We start from the raw sequence: 16,460 nt of genomic DNA, 5'->3' as shown, positions 1-16,460 counted from the left end.
ATATCATATTTATATGTTTGTAAATGCATCACTCGATGACATCATATTTATAGGTTTGTAAATGCATCACTTGATGATATCATATTTATAGGTTTGTAAATACATCACTCGATGACATCATATTTAAAGGTTTTAAAATGCATCACTCGATGACATCATATTTATTATGTTTGTAAATGCCTCACTCTATGGCATCATATTTATAGGTTTGTAAATGCATTACTCGATGACATCATATTTAAAGGTTTGTAAATGCATCACTCGATGACCTCATATTTATTAGGTTTGTAAATGCCTCACTCTATGGCATCATATTTATAGGTTTGTAAATGCATCACTCGATGACATCATATTTAAAGGTTTGTAAATGCATCACTCGATGACATCATATTTAAAGGTTTGTAAATGCATTACTAGATGACATCATATTTATAGGTTTGTAAATGCATCACTCCATGATATCATATTGATAGGTTTGTAAATGCATCACTCAATGTTATCCTATTTATAGGTTTGTAAATGCATTAATCGATGATTTCATATTTATAGGTTTGTAAATGCATAAGTCTATGATATTATATTTATTTGTTTGTAAATACATCACTAGATGATATCATATTTATAGGTTTGTAAATGCAATCCTCAATGACATCATATTTATAGGTTTGTAAATGCATCACTCAATGGCATCATATTGAGAGGTTTGTAAATGCATCCCTCAATGAGATCATATTTATAGGTTTATAAATGCATCACTCGATGTTATTATATTGATAGGTTTGTAAATGCATCACTTGATGATATATTATTTATAGGTTTGTAAATACATCACTTGATGATATCATATTGATAGGTTTGTAAATGCATCACTGTATGATATCATATTTATAGGTTTGTAAATGCATCACTCGATGATATCATATTTATAGGTTTGTAAATACATCACTACATGATATCATATTTATAGATTTGTAAATACATCACTCGATGATATCATATTTATAGGTTTGTAAATGCATCACTCGATGACATCCTATTTACAGGTTTGTAAATGCATCACTAGATGACATCCTATTAATAGGTTTGTAAATGGATCACTCGATATTATCATATTCATAGGTTTGTAAATGCATCACTCGTTGACATCATATATATAGGTTTGTAAATGCATCACTCGTTGACATCATATTTATAGGTTTGTAAATGCATCACTCGATATTATCATATTTATAGGTTTGTAAATGCATCACTCGATGACATCATATTTATAGGTTTGTAAATGCATCACTCGAAAATATCATATTTATAGATTTGTAAATGCATCACTCGATATTATCATATTTATAGGTTTGTAAATGCATTACTTGATGATATCCTATTTATAGGTTTGTAAATGGATCACTCGATATTATCATATTTATAGGTTTGTAAATGCATCACTCGATGACATCCTATTTATAGGTTTGTAAATGGATCACTCGATATTATCATATTTATAGGTTTGTAAATGCATCACTCGATGACATCATATTTATAGGTTTGTAAATGCATCACTCGATGACATCCTATTTACAGGTTTGTAAATGCATCACTCGATGATATCATATTTATAGGTTTGTAAATGCATCACTCGATGACATCCTATTTACAGGTTTGTAAATGCATCACTAGATGACATCCTATTAATAGGTTTGTAAATGGATCACTCGATATTATCATATTCATAGGTTTGTAAATGCATCACTCGATGACATCATATTAATAGGTTTGTAAATGCATCACTCGTTGACATCATATTTATAGGTTTGTAAATGCATCACTCGTTGACATCATATTTATAGGTTTGTAAATGCATCACTCGATGACATCATATTTATAGGTTTGTAAATGGATCACTCGATATTATCATATTTATAGGTTTGTAAATGCATCACTCGATGACATCATATTTATAGGTTTGTAAATGCATCACTCGATGACATCATATTTATAGGTTTGTAAATGCATCACTCGTTGACATCATATTTATAGGTTTGTAAATGCATCACTCGTTGACATCATATTTATAGGTTTGTAAATGCATCACTTGATGATATCATATTTATAGATTTGTAAATGCATCACTCGATGACATGGAAGGGGAGAGAACTCTTGCTCCTATCACAAACATTCATGGTATTGTCAAATTTGAATACCAGTATACCAGGGACATTGCTTCACAAATACACGGAGCAGACTGGACAAAAGTTGAGCCAATCAGGGAAACGACCACAATAAAAGAGCGGATGAGGAGCGGTAATGATAAATTCATATAATGTTTCCGATTCACGATTAATTTGAATATAATTATGTTAGGTCATTCTAAGATTTATTTTGCAATTAAGATAACAGAGTGAATGGGAAACCAACTGCATCGTTATATTTTTCATCTCACCAACCATAAAAGTACCAGCCTTTTCATATTATCCAACAGTGTTGTCTCTTAAGAAAATAAATTCGAATTTATCAAAATTTGTTTTTATAAAAATCTGTCAAATTTTATGGTATATTTGTCAATTTTAAGAACTGATCGTGATTAATTGATATTGTATTCTTTGATGCCATACACTAGGGTAATAGGAAAATTTATCTAGATGTAGACGAAACATTTTTAAAATTGGTCACATGATCTGAAAATATTTGCCATCTGAGCTCCTGTGACACCAATGGTTTTGATTTTATGTATATTTGCCGCGTCCTTTCTATAGCCTTGATAATATGTATTAAAAAAATGTCAAGGTCACAGTTAGAGGTCAGAGTTCAACAATCAAATACATTAATTATTTTTCATTGTTGGGTAAGCTAACAGTGACATGATGTACACGATTTCTGTTTCAACAACAAACTAAACTATTAAATAAAGCAGTGATTCAGTTTATGAATTTTACTTTATAGAAATTCTTAGCACGTGTGTTTATTAAAAAATTATTTGAAATTCTTGTAGGTTAAAAATAACTGTGTTTAGTCTGCGTTATTGCTACGTTTTTCTTTGATTTTGATTTTTGTTTGTTTTTAATCTTGTTTTTTTTAATCATGTTTTTCGTGTCGTATTTAACATTGATCACATATCACGAAAAGAGATTAATACACAAAGTCAGAGAAATAACTATTTCAAGTCGGTCTTTATGTAGTTTTGTATGAATATATTCTTCAGGCGACCAGTTAAAGATATGGGTTCGAGCACATGATGTCCTTGGCAACACAAAGATGGACTCGACCATCGTGACTACAGACTTTACTAAACCCATTACTTCAAGTGCTGACGATAACACTACCACATACATTGTGCAAAATACTAACGTCAAACCCTTTAACTTTTCAAGCAGGTATTTATGTAATTTGTTTAAATCCGTACAACAGGGCCAAACTTACGCGACGAGTATGATAAAATTGACTAAGATTTTAATGCAAATGTGTAATTTTCGAACATGTATAAACCCTGGACCTGGTTATGCCTGTGTGCTTACTAGGCAACACCAGGTCCTAAAGCTTCTCTGGGTCCTTTACTTACCCCGACAGGTGTTGACAATGATTTTATATCGGCGGGTATTTATATACTTTATAATAGTTTTTCATCACTGTACCATAAAAAGGTCACTGACTTCAAACCACTTGCCCCTCACCTCTGTGGGCTCGAATCCCTACAGGGACTTTGGATTCTTTCATATGTGAGGAAGCTATCCAGCTAGCTTACAGAACATCGGTGGTTCTACACAGGTGCCCATTCGTGCCTGAAATAATGCACTGAAGGGCACCTGAGGTCTTCCTCCACATGTAAAGCTGGAACTTTGTCATATGACATATACTGTGTCGGTGTGACGTAAAACCCAATCAAACAAACAAACAAACTATAAAAATAAAAAAGAAATTAAATGAATTTGTGTAAACTAATAGTAACAAGAAATATAATTTTTTCAACTAATATTTTTTAAAGTATTGCATTATTTTATTTTTATTTAAGTTTTCTTCATATAGTCATGCACACATGATATGAAAAAAGATAAGTTTCCTATATTTAACTTAGCTCGTTCCTATATTTAACTTAATGTGTTCTTTAACTTAGGATGTTCCTTTTTTAACTTGGGGTGTTTCTATATTTAACTAAACATGTTCCTAAATTTTAACTTAGTGAGTTCCGATATTTAACTAAATGTGTTCTTTAACTAAGAGGGCTCCTATGTTTAACTTTTGTAAACTTGTGTTTGTATATTTAACTTAGCATGTTAAATATACAAACACATTGCGTGTTCCTATATTTAACTTAATGTGTTCCTATATTTAATTTAACGTGTTCCTATATCAAGCGTAGCGTATTTCTATATTAAACTTAGCGTTTTCCTATATTTAACTGAGGGTGTTCCTATATTTAACTTAGTGTGTTCCTTTTATTTAACTTAGTGTGTTCCTCTATTTAACTTAGCATGTTCCTATATTTAACTTAGCGTGTTCCTATATTTAACTTAGTGTGTTCCTCTATTTAACTTAGTGTGTACCTCTATTTAACTTAGTGTTTACCTAGAAGCGTATGATGAAGAAAGTGGCGTCCGTGATATAGGTGTCAACATAACAATCGAAATGGAAGGTGTACCTAACATTTATGTCAGTAAAATGGTCAAGGCAAACACAGACGATGTAAGTGTTACTTTCTTTTTAATTTTCTTTCTTTCTTTCTTTCTTTCTTTCTTTCTTTCTTTTCTTGATAAACATTGTAATTCTTGTACTTAATTTATATATTAAACACCAACTGATTTACACAGTGAGTTTAAGTCATTCCAGATGTCAGCTTCCTAAAAGTGGTAACCATAAATGGCACCAATGTGGAAACTCGAATAAGAACCTCACCACTGGTTACATATGAACCCATATTAACCATAGGTTTAGGTTCAGCTCAACTTGGGTTTTGACACATTATTTATGGCCCTATATAAATGGTTGTTTGAAAATATAACCAAAGCTGCTAGGCAAACAAACATTTTTATAGGGCCATATAACATGTCAAAAAATCGTTATATCAAATATTATTCCGAAAGCATCCGATCTTCTCCTTGGGGATGTTTATAATCTTAACCCTTTACCTCATATTAACGCGAAACATAGCACTTTTGACCCCCCCCCCTCTTTTAGACCTCAAATAGTGAAAAAATGTCCTATATGGGCCCCAAACACATGTTTTCTTTTGAGAAATGTTACTAAAAAACAGTGAGCACTTTTTCGGCACGGCACCCATCCAAAAAATACATCAGGGGGGTTTGAAGGGGGCGGTAGTCCCCCTCATAGCCAAGAAGATTTTGGACTTGTGAGAGGCTAAAAATGACCCCAGGTCGATCATAAGGTAACGTGTAACCAACGCTGAAAAGCTTTTGACTCTACCTCAATCCCTTGAGAATTTGCAGCACTTTGAAATAAATTTTGATGGAAAAAATCATGGCAGAATAGTGATTTTTGGCAATTTTGAAATGTCCCCTCGTTGGCATGGTAAGAGAAAATTCAAGACTGAGCATGTTGTTACAAAGGCAATGGTCCAGTCAACATTTGTGCTAAGTTTGATTAGTATTGAAGCATTTTTCATAGTTTCATAGCAGTTTGAACTTGTAACAGGAGGCTTTTCAATGAAAACGGCCATTTTTCACAATATGCTCATGTGGGTAAGGGTAAACTAAAAAAATAAAAATGTTACAAAACAACAATTTTTCACCAAAATTAGGTGAAAGACCACATGTTAAAATGGAAAAACTAGATTTTGGGTAATTCCAAAGTTTTTCATCATTTTTAGCTCACCTGAGCTTGCTCAGTGAGCTTTTAGGATCGGTGAATGTCCGTCGTCCGTCGTCCGTCGTCCGTCGTCCGTCCGGCCGTCCACAATTACTTGTGAACACTCTAGCGGTCGCATTTTTGCCTCAATCATCATCAAACTTGGTCAGGATGCTTATCTAGTTGAAAGCTCGGATGAGTTCGAACATGGGTCATCTCGGATGAAAAACTAGGTCACAAGAGCTAAAAATAGAAAAACCTTGTGAACACTCTAGAGGTCACATTTTTGACCCAATCATCATCAAACTTGGTCAGGATGTTTGTCTAGGTGATAGCTTGGATGAGTTCGAACATGGGTCATCTCGGATGAAAAAGTAGGTCACAGGAGCTATAAATAGAAAAACCTTGTGAACACTCTAGTGGTCACATTTTTGAACCAATCATCATCAAACTTGGTCAGAATGCTTGTCTAGTCAATTGCTTGGATGAGTTCGAACATGGGTCATCTCTGATGAAAAACTAGGTCACAGGAGCTAAAAATAGAAAAACCTTGTGAACACTCTAGTGGTCACATTTTTGACCCAATCATCATCAAACTTTGTCAGGATGCTTGTTTAGATAATAGCTCGGATGAGTTCGAATATGGGTCATCTCGGATGAAAAACTAGGTCACCGGAGCTATAAATAGAAAAAACCTTGTGAACACTCTAGTGGTCACATTTTTGCATCAATCATCATCAAACTTGGTCAGGATGCTTATCTAGTTGATAGCTTGGATGAGTTCGAACATGGGTCATCTCGGATGAAAAAGTAGGTCACCAGAGCTAAAAATAGAAAAACCTTGTTAACACTTTAGCGGTCACATTTTTGCATCAATCATCATCAAACTTGATCAAGATGCTTGTCTAGGTGATAGCTCGGATGAGTTCGAACATGGGTCATCTCGGATGAAAAACTAGGTCACAGGAGCTAAAAATAGAAAAACCTTGTTAACACTCTAGTGGTCACAATTTTGACTCAATTGTCATCAAACTTGGTCAGGAAACTTGTCTAGGTCATTGCTGGGAATAAATCGAACATGGGACATTTCGGATGAAAAACTAGGTCACAGGAGCTAAAAATAGAAAAAATCTTGTTAACACTCTAGTGGCTACTGTTGTGATCCAAATATTCTGTTAATTGGTCTGAAAGTTTGTTTTGATGATTTCTAAGTCAAGTTCTAACATGGGTCATCTTGGATGAAAAACTAGGTCACACCGCCCAAATATGGAAAAACCTTGTTAACATTCTAGTGGTCACATTTTCGACTCAATTATCATCAAACTTGGTCAGGATGTTTGTCTAGGTAATTGCTTGGATGAGTTCGAAATCGCATGTGAAACTAGGTCACCGGAGCTAAAAATAGAAAAAATCTTGTTAACACTCTAGTTGCTACTGTTTTGATCCAAGTATCCTGGAAATTGGTCTGAAAGTTTGTTTTGATGATTTCTAGGTCAAGTTTGAATATGTGTCACCTGGGTAAAAAACTAGGTCGCACTGCTCAAATATGGATAATCCTTGTTAACACTGTAGTGGTCACATTTTTGACTCACCTGTCATGAGACTTGGTCAGAATGCTTGTCTAGGTAATTGTTTAGATGAGTTTGATAATTCAGGTGAGCGATCTAGGGCCATCATGGCCCTCTTGTTTGTTGTTAACCCTTTACCTCATATATACGCGAAACAACGCACTTTTGACCCCCCCCCCTCTTTTAGGCCTCAAATAGTCAAAATATGTCCTATTTGGGCCCCAAACACATGTTTTCATTTGAGAAAAGTTGCTAAAAATGCGAGCACTTTTTCGGCACTGCCCCCATCCAAAAGATACATCAGGGGGTTGCCAGAAGGGGGATATGTCTCTTCTGTTTCGGGGGTTTGAAGGGGGGGGGGCGGTAGTCCTCCTCATAGCCAAGAAAAATTTTACTTGTGAGAGGCTAAAATTGACCCCAGGTTGATCATAATGTAACATGTAACCAAGTCTGAAAAGCCTTTGACTCTATCTTAATCCCTTGAGAAGTTGCAGCACTTTGAAATAAATATTGATGGAAAAAGTCAAGGCAAAATAGTGATTTTTGGCAATTTTATGATGTCCTCTCGATGCCATGGTAACAGGAAATTTAAGACTGAGCATGTCGTTACAAAGGCAATGGTCCAGTCAACATTTGTGCCAAGTTTGATTAGTATTGAAGCATTTTTCATAGTTTCATAGCAGTTTGAAGTTGTAACGGGAGGCTTTTCAATGAAAACGGCCATTTTTCACAATATGCTCATGAGGGACAGGGTTAATTTAAGAAATAAAAATGTTACAAAACAACAATTTTTCACCAAAATTAGGTGAAAGACCACATGTTAACATTGAAAAACTAGATTTTGGGTAATTCCAAAGTTTTTCATCATTTTTAGCTCGACTATACGAAGTATATGGAGAGCTGTCCTTCTCGCCCCGGCGTCGGCGTCCACGTCCGCGTCCAGATTTCAGATTAAAGTTTTAGTGCAGTAAAATATTTTTCACTATAACTTTGTCATTTTTTAAAGTATCAACTTCAAACTTCAAATATTTGTTCCTTATTATCAACCACATCTTATGTGACAAGGTTCATAACTCCTTGAACTTAGAATTTTCCTTAAAAAATACTATTTTTTACTGTTACTTCTTTATTTCTTAAGGGATCAACCTCATACTTCAAATATATGTACCTTATCATCATCCCCATCTTATGTGACAAGATTCATAACTCTAGCACAAATATTTTCAGATTTCAGATTTATCTCCCCTTGAACTTAGAATTTTCCTTAAAAAATACTATTTTTTACTGTTACTTATTTATTTCTAAAGGGATCAACTTCATACTTCAAATATATGTAACTTATCATCATCCACATCTTATGTGGCAAGGTTCATAACTCTAGCACTTATATTGCAAGAATTATCTCCCTATAAACTTAGATTTTTTTACTAGAAAAATGTTATTTTTTACTATAACTTTTTTAGTTTTAAAGGTATCTACCTCAAACTTCAAATACTTATTCCTTATCATCAATTACATTTTATGTGACAATGTTCTTAACTCTTGAAGCAATATTTACAGATTTATCTTTCTTTGAACTAAGGATTTTCTTTAAGAAATATTATAACTTCTTTACTTTTTAAGGTATCTACTTCAAACTTCAAATATATATTTCTTATCATTACACACATGTTGTGTGAAAGGTTCATAACTCTAGCATGACTTTTTCTAGAATTATTCCCCTTGATCTTGGAATTAATGTTAACAAATGATATTTTTTTACTATAACTTAATACATAATTATACATAATTGGTTTTTCTTTCATAGTTTTGTCCTCCTTACTGCGTCCAGTATTTTATTAGTCGAGCTTGGCTGTCTCCTGTGACAGCTCTTGTTTGTTAACCCTTTACCTCATATATACGTGAAACAATGCACTCTTTAAGGCCTCAAATAGTGAAAAAAGGTCCTATTTGGGCCCCAAACAAATGTTTTCGTTTTAGAAATGTTACTAAAAAAAGCGAGCACTTTTTCGGCACCGCGCCCATCCAAAAGATACATCAGGGAGTTGCCAGAAGGGGGATGTACCCCCTTCTGTTTCGGGGGGGGGGGGTTGAAGGGGGTGCAGTAGTACCCCTCATAGCCAAGAAGATTTTGGACTTGTGTGAGGCTAAAAGTGACCCCAGGTCGATCATAAGGTAACGTGTAACCAAGTCTGAAAAACCTTTGAAATAAATTTTAATGGAAAAAATCATGGCAAAATAGTGATTTTTGGCAATTTTGAAATGTCCCGTCGTTCCCATGGTAACAGGAAATTTAAGACTGAGCATGTCGTTACAAAGGCAATGGTCCAGTCAACATTTGTGCCAAGTTTGATTAGTATTGAAGCATTTTTCATAGTTTCATAGCAGTTTGAACTTGTAACAGGAGGCTTAATTTTCAATGAAAACGGCCATTTTTCACAATATGCTCATTAGGGTAAGGGTAAACTAAAAAAAAAATGTTACAAGACAACAATTTTTCACCAAAATTAGGTTGTACATACAATCAAAGTGCTGAATGCACTGAATGCTACGGACATGCAAGGCTTTTTCAGAAAAAAAACAACAACAAAAAAACACACACACAAAAGATAAAACAGAGACAATTTGTTCCATACATGTTCGAGATTTGTAGAGCAATCTATTTTAGGTGTCCAAATCTGAAATCATTCAGATTTTCTACTTTCAAGCAGAACAGTGTCCTTATTGATTTATTTGTAAATAGAAAAAATTGTCAAAGAAATATTCAGAATAAAACCATGCAAATAAACTTCAAGCATAATACATAGTACATGCGACAATGTTAATTAGAATTGCTTCGTGTTATATCATAGTTGGCATGTAGACAATAGAACATAAGTCATTAGTATTTTAATTATTATTTCTCTTGGATATGTCTCATTAAAAATATTTTTGGTTAAAATCATCAGCAATTAATTGTGAATTTTTTAGATTTTTTTTTTTTAGATTGTTGTTAGCTTTCAAACAGAACAGACATGGATTATTTGCTCTCATACTTTTAACTAATAATTAGTGTTTAAATAGACAAATTTTGATAAAAATTATATCTTTGTATTGGAGAAAAAATTGTGAATTAGAATGTGGATCTTATTTTGATTTTAAAGTCTTAATTTTGACATAAATTAGAAAAATAAAAGGAATTTGACAAAATAAAATAAAATATTGGACACTGGATTTAACAGGAATTTCTCACCTAACATTCTTCAAATAGCATAATGCAAACAAATATGTTGTTCTAACAGCTTTACTTTAAACTTGCTAAAAGGAAATTAAGCTGCATTAGCTCAAACAATGGAATTAAACACTTCTACAGACAGTGAAGGCTTCAGTGGATTTTCTGATTGTGACTTATCTGGAGATTACAGTGATGAGAATAATGGGCGTCTTTATGATATGTACACAAGTGACAACACATTTTGTGTGTCAATCAAGTTCTATCAAAACAGCACACAAGAACAATTAATGTTGCTTCTCCAGCAGATGTATACTTTCTCACCCACAAAAGATGCAACTGGAATCTCAACAACAATATCAATTATGGACAAAAAAGTTGTAATAACATCATATAATACCCAAACACTCTTAATACAAGGACCAGGATGTAGAATATGGAGAAACACCATATTTAAAACACTATCTGCCACACTAGAGAATGAACTAGACAATGACAAACCAACAGAAAAATCCAAAAGTCCTATAGGAACAAAACTTAAAGAAAAATCAAAATCTAGGAGCCTTTTGAATTCTGTGACAACAAAATTATTTGGCCCACCAATTGACAAAGAATTGTTGAAAATGGCAAAAGAGATGAAGAAAACTGACAAAAAGAAGGGAAGATCCCCAGTAAACAGGGAGTACCTCAGCAAATGTCTAAAGGAGGCACAATCCAGTCATCTTGTCACAAAGGGTTCTAGACCTGTAAACTTTCAACCCAAAAACTCAACGCCTTTAAATAGAGTTGGCTCAACACCTAATTCCAAATATGATCAGTACATACCAAGTACAGATGAACATAACACCAAAGCAAACTCTAAATGCAGTTCACCTACAATTGAGAACTTTTTTAATAACACAGAGCAAACAAAAGTGAAGCAACTAATTGACACAACAGAGACTAAAAGTGCAAGTCCTATCAATTCTAACTTCAAAAAATACCATCAAAATTCCACTGAAAAACAGCCCGAAATCACGCAAAGCAAAGAACACAGTGATGAAACTTATGTGAAATCCATTAACAAGAGGACCTTTGTGAAATCTATCATCAGTATTAATGAGGATGAAAGCTTTGAAATAAACAGTGACACAAAAAGTGTATCAAATTCATGTATCAGCAGCAGCACTGAATCATTAGTATCTGATTCTGCAAATACTCCATGTTTAGCAAAATGTGATTTCTCCGTGCAATGTGACATACAAGAGGATTTAAACGCAAAATACTGCAAAAGCATTACAGACAATGATAAACTCAAATCTGAAAATGAAAAACTCCTATTATCAATCAAAGATTTAAAGAACAGACTTTCAGAAAATAACAAAACTTTCAACAGTGACAAGAATGCAAAATATCTTATTCTTGAAGAAGAAATTGTTAAACAAAAAAATGCAAATCAGTCATTAAAACAAGAAAATAAAATACTGCGGGAAAAGGTCTCTGCACAATGTTTGCAACAAGACACCATTGAGACACTACAGTCGGATCTAAAATCTATGAAAGAGCAATTCGAGGAAATTGCATGCTCACTTGACCTAGTGAAGAGAAACACAGAGAATTCACCTTCAAAAAATGACATATACTCTATTAAGCAGGAGATGGAACATCTACGAAAGGAACTGATACATGAAGGAGGATTAACAAAAAACACTACAGTTCAGAATGTTTATCCAAAAACACAAGACACCGTTATACCTACACTGAACACAAAGACATCAACCCAAGAATCATACAGAACACAACATAACTCTGAGAAAAATTCACCTTCTGAAAGAAATGTAAGTCAGCCAAAGAAATACGAAGTACTCATCTTGGGCGATTCAGCTACAAAAGGACTTATAAGAAAGAAAATGAATTCACATCTGGTAAATGTCAACATCAAATCAACAAATGAAGCATCCATCAAAGACATCAACAAAGTAATAACTGATAATACATCACAACAAAAGTTGACAAAAGAAGCAGATGTTATCATCCTGCATACAGGCATTGACAACATTTCAAATGCCAACACACCACAGTCTGTATGTGAAGACTTTAATGAACTCTTTTCTTTGCTACAATCAATGAACCCTAAAGCAAAGATTGCTGTATCATCTATACTGCCCAAAAGAAAAGATCTATTGTCTAGGACAAATATCCTTGAAGCAAATAGTCTTCTTGAAGAACTTTGCAAGAATAAAGAGTTCATCTTTATTGATAACACCAGTGCTTTTATGATAAATGATAAGGTTAACCAAAGTCTCTTCTATGATGAAATTAGGCTAAATAAAGAAGGTTCAGCTGTACTTGGACGACAACTAAATGCAGGAATTAGAAAAATCCTTGGCATCTCTAGCACCACTTCTAGAGATCAAATAAATGGGCCTTCCAAGGAGCACATAAATTTTCGGAATGCCAAAAGCAGGCAATTAAATGCTCGGAGACCTCAACATCATCATCAGAAGAACAGAGGGTATCAGGGACCATGGAATTCCTGGCCAGGGACAACATGGATGTTACCACACTGGTACTAAATGATAACCTGGTTGAATCAATAAACAATACTGAAACATTATCTACAAATCATCATTCTATGGAAAAAAATGCTAATATTGATCAGAATTCCAGTTTCGACGAAATAACATTTAACAAAAAAGGAATAAACTTTTTACATTTAAACATTCATTATCTGTATCCAAAATTTAACGGAATTTAATATCTAATAGATAAATATCCAGACATTGATGTATTGGGACTACAAGAAACTTTTCTAAGTGATGTTTTTATGACTCTGAAATATCTTTAAATAATTATCAGATGTTAAGACGTGATAGGAAATCAAATGGTGGTGGAATTATTTTGTTTGTTAAGTGTACACTTCCTTGTGAGTTAAGGTCTGACCTACAATCTGATGACATTGAATCAATATAGCTTGAAACGAAACTTGATAACCAGAAATCCTTTTTGGTAGGTTACATCTATAGACCAAAAGAAAAAATTGAAGAAGTTCTAGAGAAAACATTTATAGGAAACAAAGAAGTAATTCTTTTCGGAGATTTTAATTACAATTTTGGACCTACAGGCTCAAGTAATTCCGCAAGGAATAATATCATCAATTCCTTTAATTTATCACAACTTATAACACAACCAACAAGAGAAACACCAGTTTCTTCCACTATTATTGATCATATTTACAGTAACCAACCACAAAATATATCATACACTGCAGTCCCTATACTTTCTGTTAGTGACCATTATCCTATATTTTTCACAAAACTGGCAAACCAAAAAAATATCAAGAAGGGTCCATTGCATGTTACAATTAAATACAGGCACCTGAAGAACTTTAATGCTGACAAATTCTTATGTGACCTTTCAAAGCAACCATGGTCTATTATAAATATGTTTAATGATCCAGATGATGCTTTAGATACTTTTAACAAATTATTTTTAGAAACTCTTAACGAACATGCCCCATACAAACAAAAACGTGTAAAACATAAAAATCAAGCTGATTGGTTTAATGAAGATATAGCAAATGCAATGCGTAATAGGGACCATGCAAAAAAGAAGCATAATGTTGAAGATTTCAAATACTGGAAATCACAAGTTAAAAAACTAACTCATACAGCAAAAACAGAATTCTTTAATCAGGAGATCAACTCAAATAAGAAAAATCCAAAAAAACTTTGGAAAAACTTGAAAAGTTTGTCTGGCAAATCTGATTTTCAACAGACATCATATATACACACTGAGAATGGCATACCAATTACTGATCCAAAGCTAACAGCAGAAACGTTTAATACATTCTTTGCAAATGTATTTAAAAAAGCTGAAAATATAACAGAATTATCACATGAAATGAAGACTGCATTACAAAATCTATCAAAAAATACTAAAGAATCAGATAAATTTGAAATACCCTTTGTTGAACAAAGTTATGTAAAACAAAAGCTTAACTGTCTTGATATTACAAAAGCAACTGGCTTAGACGAAATTGGTGCCAAATTTCTAAAAACAGCTGCAGATGTCATAGATGAGCCACTTTGTGCCATAATAAATCTAAGTATCAAAAATGGAAAATTTCCAACTCTTTTAAAACAATCAAAGGTAACACCAATCTACAAAAAGGTACAAAGACAGACAAAAACAATTACAGACCAATTTCAGTACTCCCACTTATCTCTAAAATATTTGAAAAACATGTATCAGACCACTTAAAACTCTTTTTAGAAAGAAATAATTTACTTTACACTGCTCAATCAGGCTTCAGGTCACACCATTCATGCGAGACGGCACTTATAAATGTAACTGATAACTGGATAAATGCACTAAGCAATGGAAAACTTGTTGGAACTGTTTTTCTAGATTTATCAAAGGCCTTTGATTTAGTAAACCACAATGTTCTTCTTGAAAAACTATCTTTCTATCATCTCTCATCACAGGCCATTACTTGGATTAAATCATATCTGTCAGACAGGTCACAAAAAGTAAGTGTGTCGGGTCTTTTATCTAAATCTGCTGACGTTGTCTCAGGAGTACCCCAGGGCTCAGTCCTGGGACCCTTACTTTTCTTAATATATATAAATGACATACACCTGCATATAAAAAGATCTAATGCTAATATTTTTGCAGATGACACTTCGTTAACTTCTATAGGAAATACTGTACAAGAAGTCAATGAAAATCTTCAAACAGATATTGATAATGTTAACACATGGTGCATCCAAAACTCAATGATACTAAATGCACTTAAAACAAAAGCTATGACTCTGTCAATTAGGAATACAAAATTAGAAAATAATGCTACACCTACACTGTATCTTCATAACAAAGAAATAGAATTTACAGACACAGAAAAAGTACTAGGTGTCTTTGTTGACAACAATCTCAAATGGAAAACTCAAATTCAAAAAACTATTGGAAAATGCAATTCACAACTCTACCTGCTTCTTAGAATTAAACAATATCTTGATCTTCATTCTAGAAAACTCTTTTTCAATGCATATATTCTGCCTCATTTAGACTACTGTTGCACTATATGGGGAAACTGTAGTAGTGAATTACTTTCACAAATTATCAAATTTCAAAAAAGAGCTGCTAGAATAATCTTGGATAAAAGTTTTGATTCCCCATCAAATGAACTATTTAAAGAGCTTAATTGGATGTCCTTTGATCAAAGAATTATGTACAAAAAAGCTATTCTCATGTATAAATCTATTAATGAGCCATCTTTTCCTAATTATATGAAAAATAAATTCCAAATGATAAATGACAAACACAACTTCAACTTAAGATCTGTTCAAAATGAGAAACTAGTCATACCGAAACCAACAACTGAGTACTTTAGGAAATCATTTGACTATTCTGGTCCTAAAATATGGAATGACATCCCAATTTATATTCGAAATTCAGATACTTTGAAGAAATTTCAAGCCACATATATTAAGTGGCAATTTTCTAATTAAATGAGTGTACATTTTGTTGTAATGATAATGCCACACAAGAATAGAATGTATAATGTTTTGTTTTTACAATATTGTTTTAATCTTACTTGTAAAAAATGTATTTTTCATGCCCAGGTTACAAAATGTGGTTTCTTGATGTTTGTTTGTTTTTTTGTTTTTTTTGTTTTGTTTTTTTGTTTGATTTTAGTTGTTTTTTTTTTCTATTTGTGTATATATGTTATTTAAAATGTGTAATGTATATATTGTTATGTATATGCTATGTATATGCTGAGGCCCGCATGGAAGATCGGGAAACCGAATGTGTTAGCCTCATTAAATAAAGTCGTTACTTACTTACTTACTATTTTTCATTTACAAGGGCCAGAGCACATCGTTTTAAGTTTAATTTAAATGTCACTTAAG

At 33.1% G+C, this 16,460-nt stretch overlaps 1 protein-coding gene across 3 annotated transcripts in view; it reads left to right on the top strand.

Moving 5' to 3' along the window:
• The window catches only part of LOC132751969 (uncharacterized), an 85,176-nt gene that overhangs the window by 33,516 nt on the left and 35,200 nt on the right, over positions 1 to 16,460 (top strand). For all 3 annotated transcript variants that reach the window (XM_060742198.1, XM_060742200.1, XM_060742201.1), the window contains 3 exons: positions 2,108 to 2,295; positions 3,194 to 3,365; positions 4,548 to 4,671. In XM_060742198.1, the coding sequence (XP_060598181.1) occupies positions 2,108 to 2,295; positions 3,194 to 3,365; positions 4,548 to 4,671 (484 nt within the window). The remainder of the gene's footprint in view (positions 1 to 2,107; positions 2,296 to 3,193; positions 3,366 to 4,547; positions 4,672 to 16,460) is intronic.

Source organism: Ruditapes philippinarum, unplaced genomic scaffold (assembly GCF_026571515.1).
Source record: "Ruditapes philippinarum isolate M1 unplaced genomic scaffold, ASM2657151v2 ctg1029_1_1_1_1, whole genome shotgun sequence".
Taxonomy (NCBI): Eukaryota; Metazoa; Mollusca; class Bivalvia; order Venerida; family Veneridae; genus Ruditapes; species Ruditapes philippinarum.
This window is presented reverse-complemented; position numbering and strand designations above follow the sequence as displayed.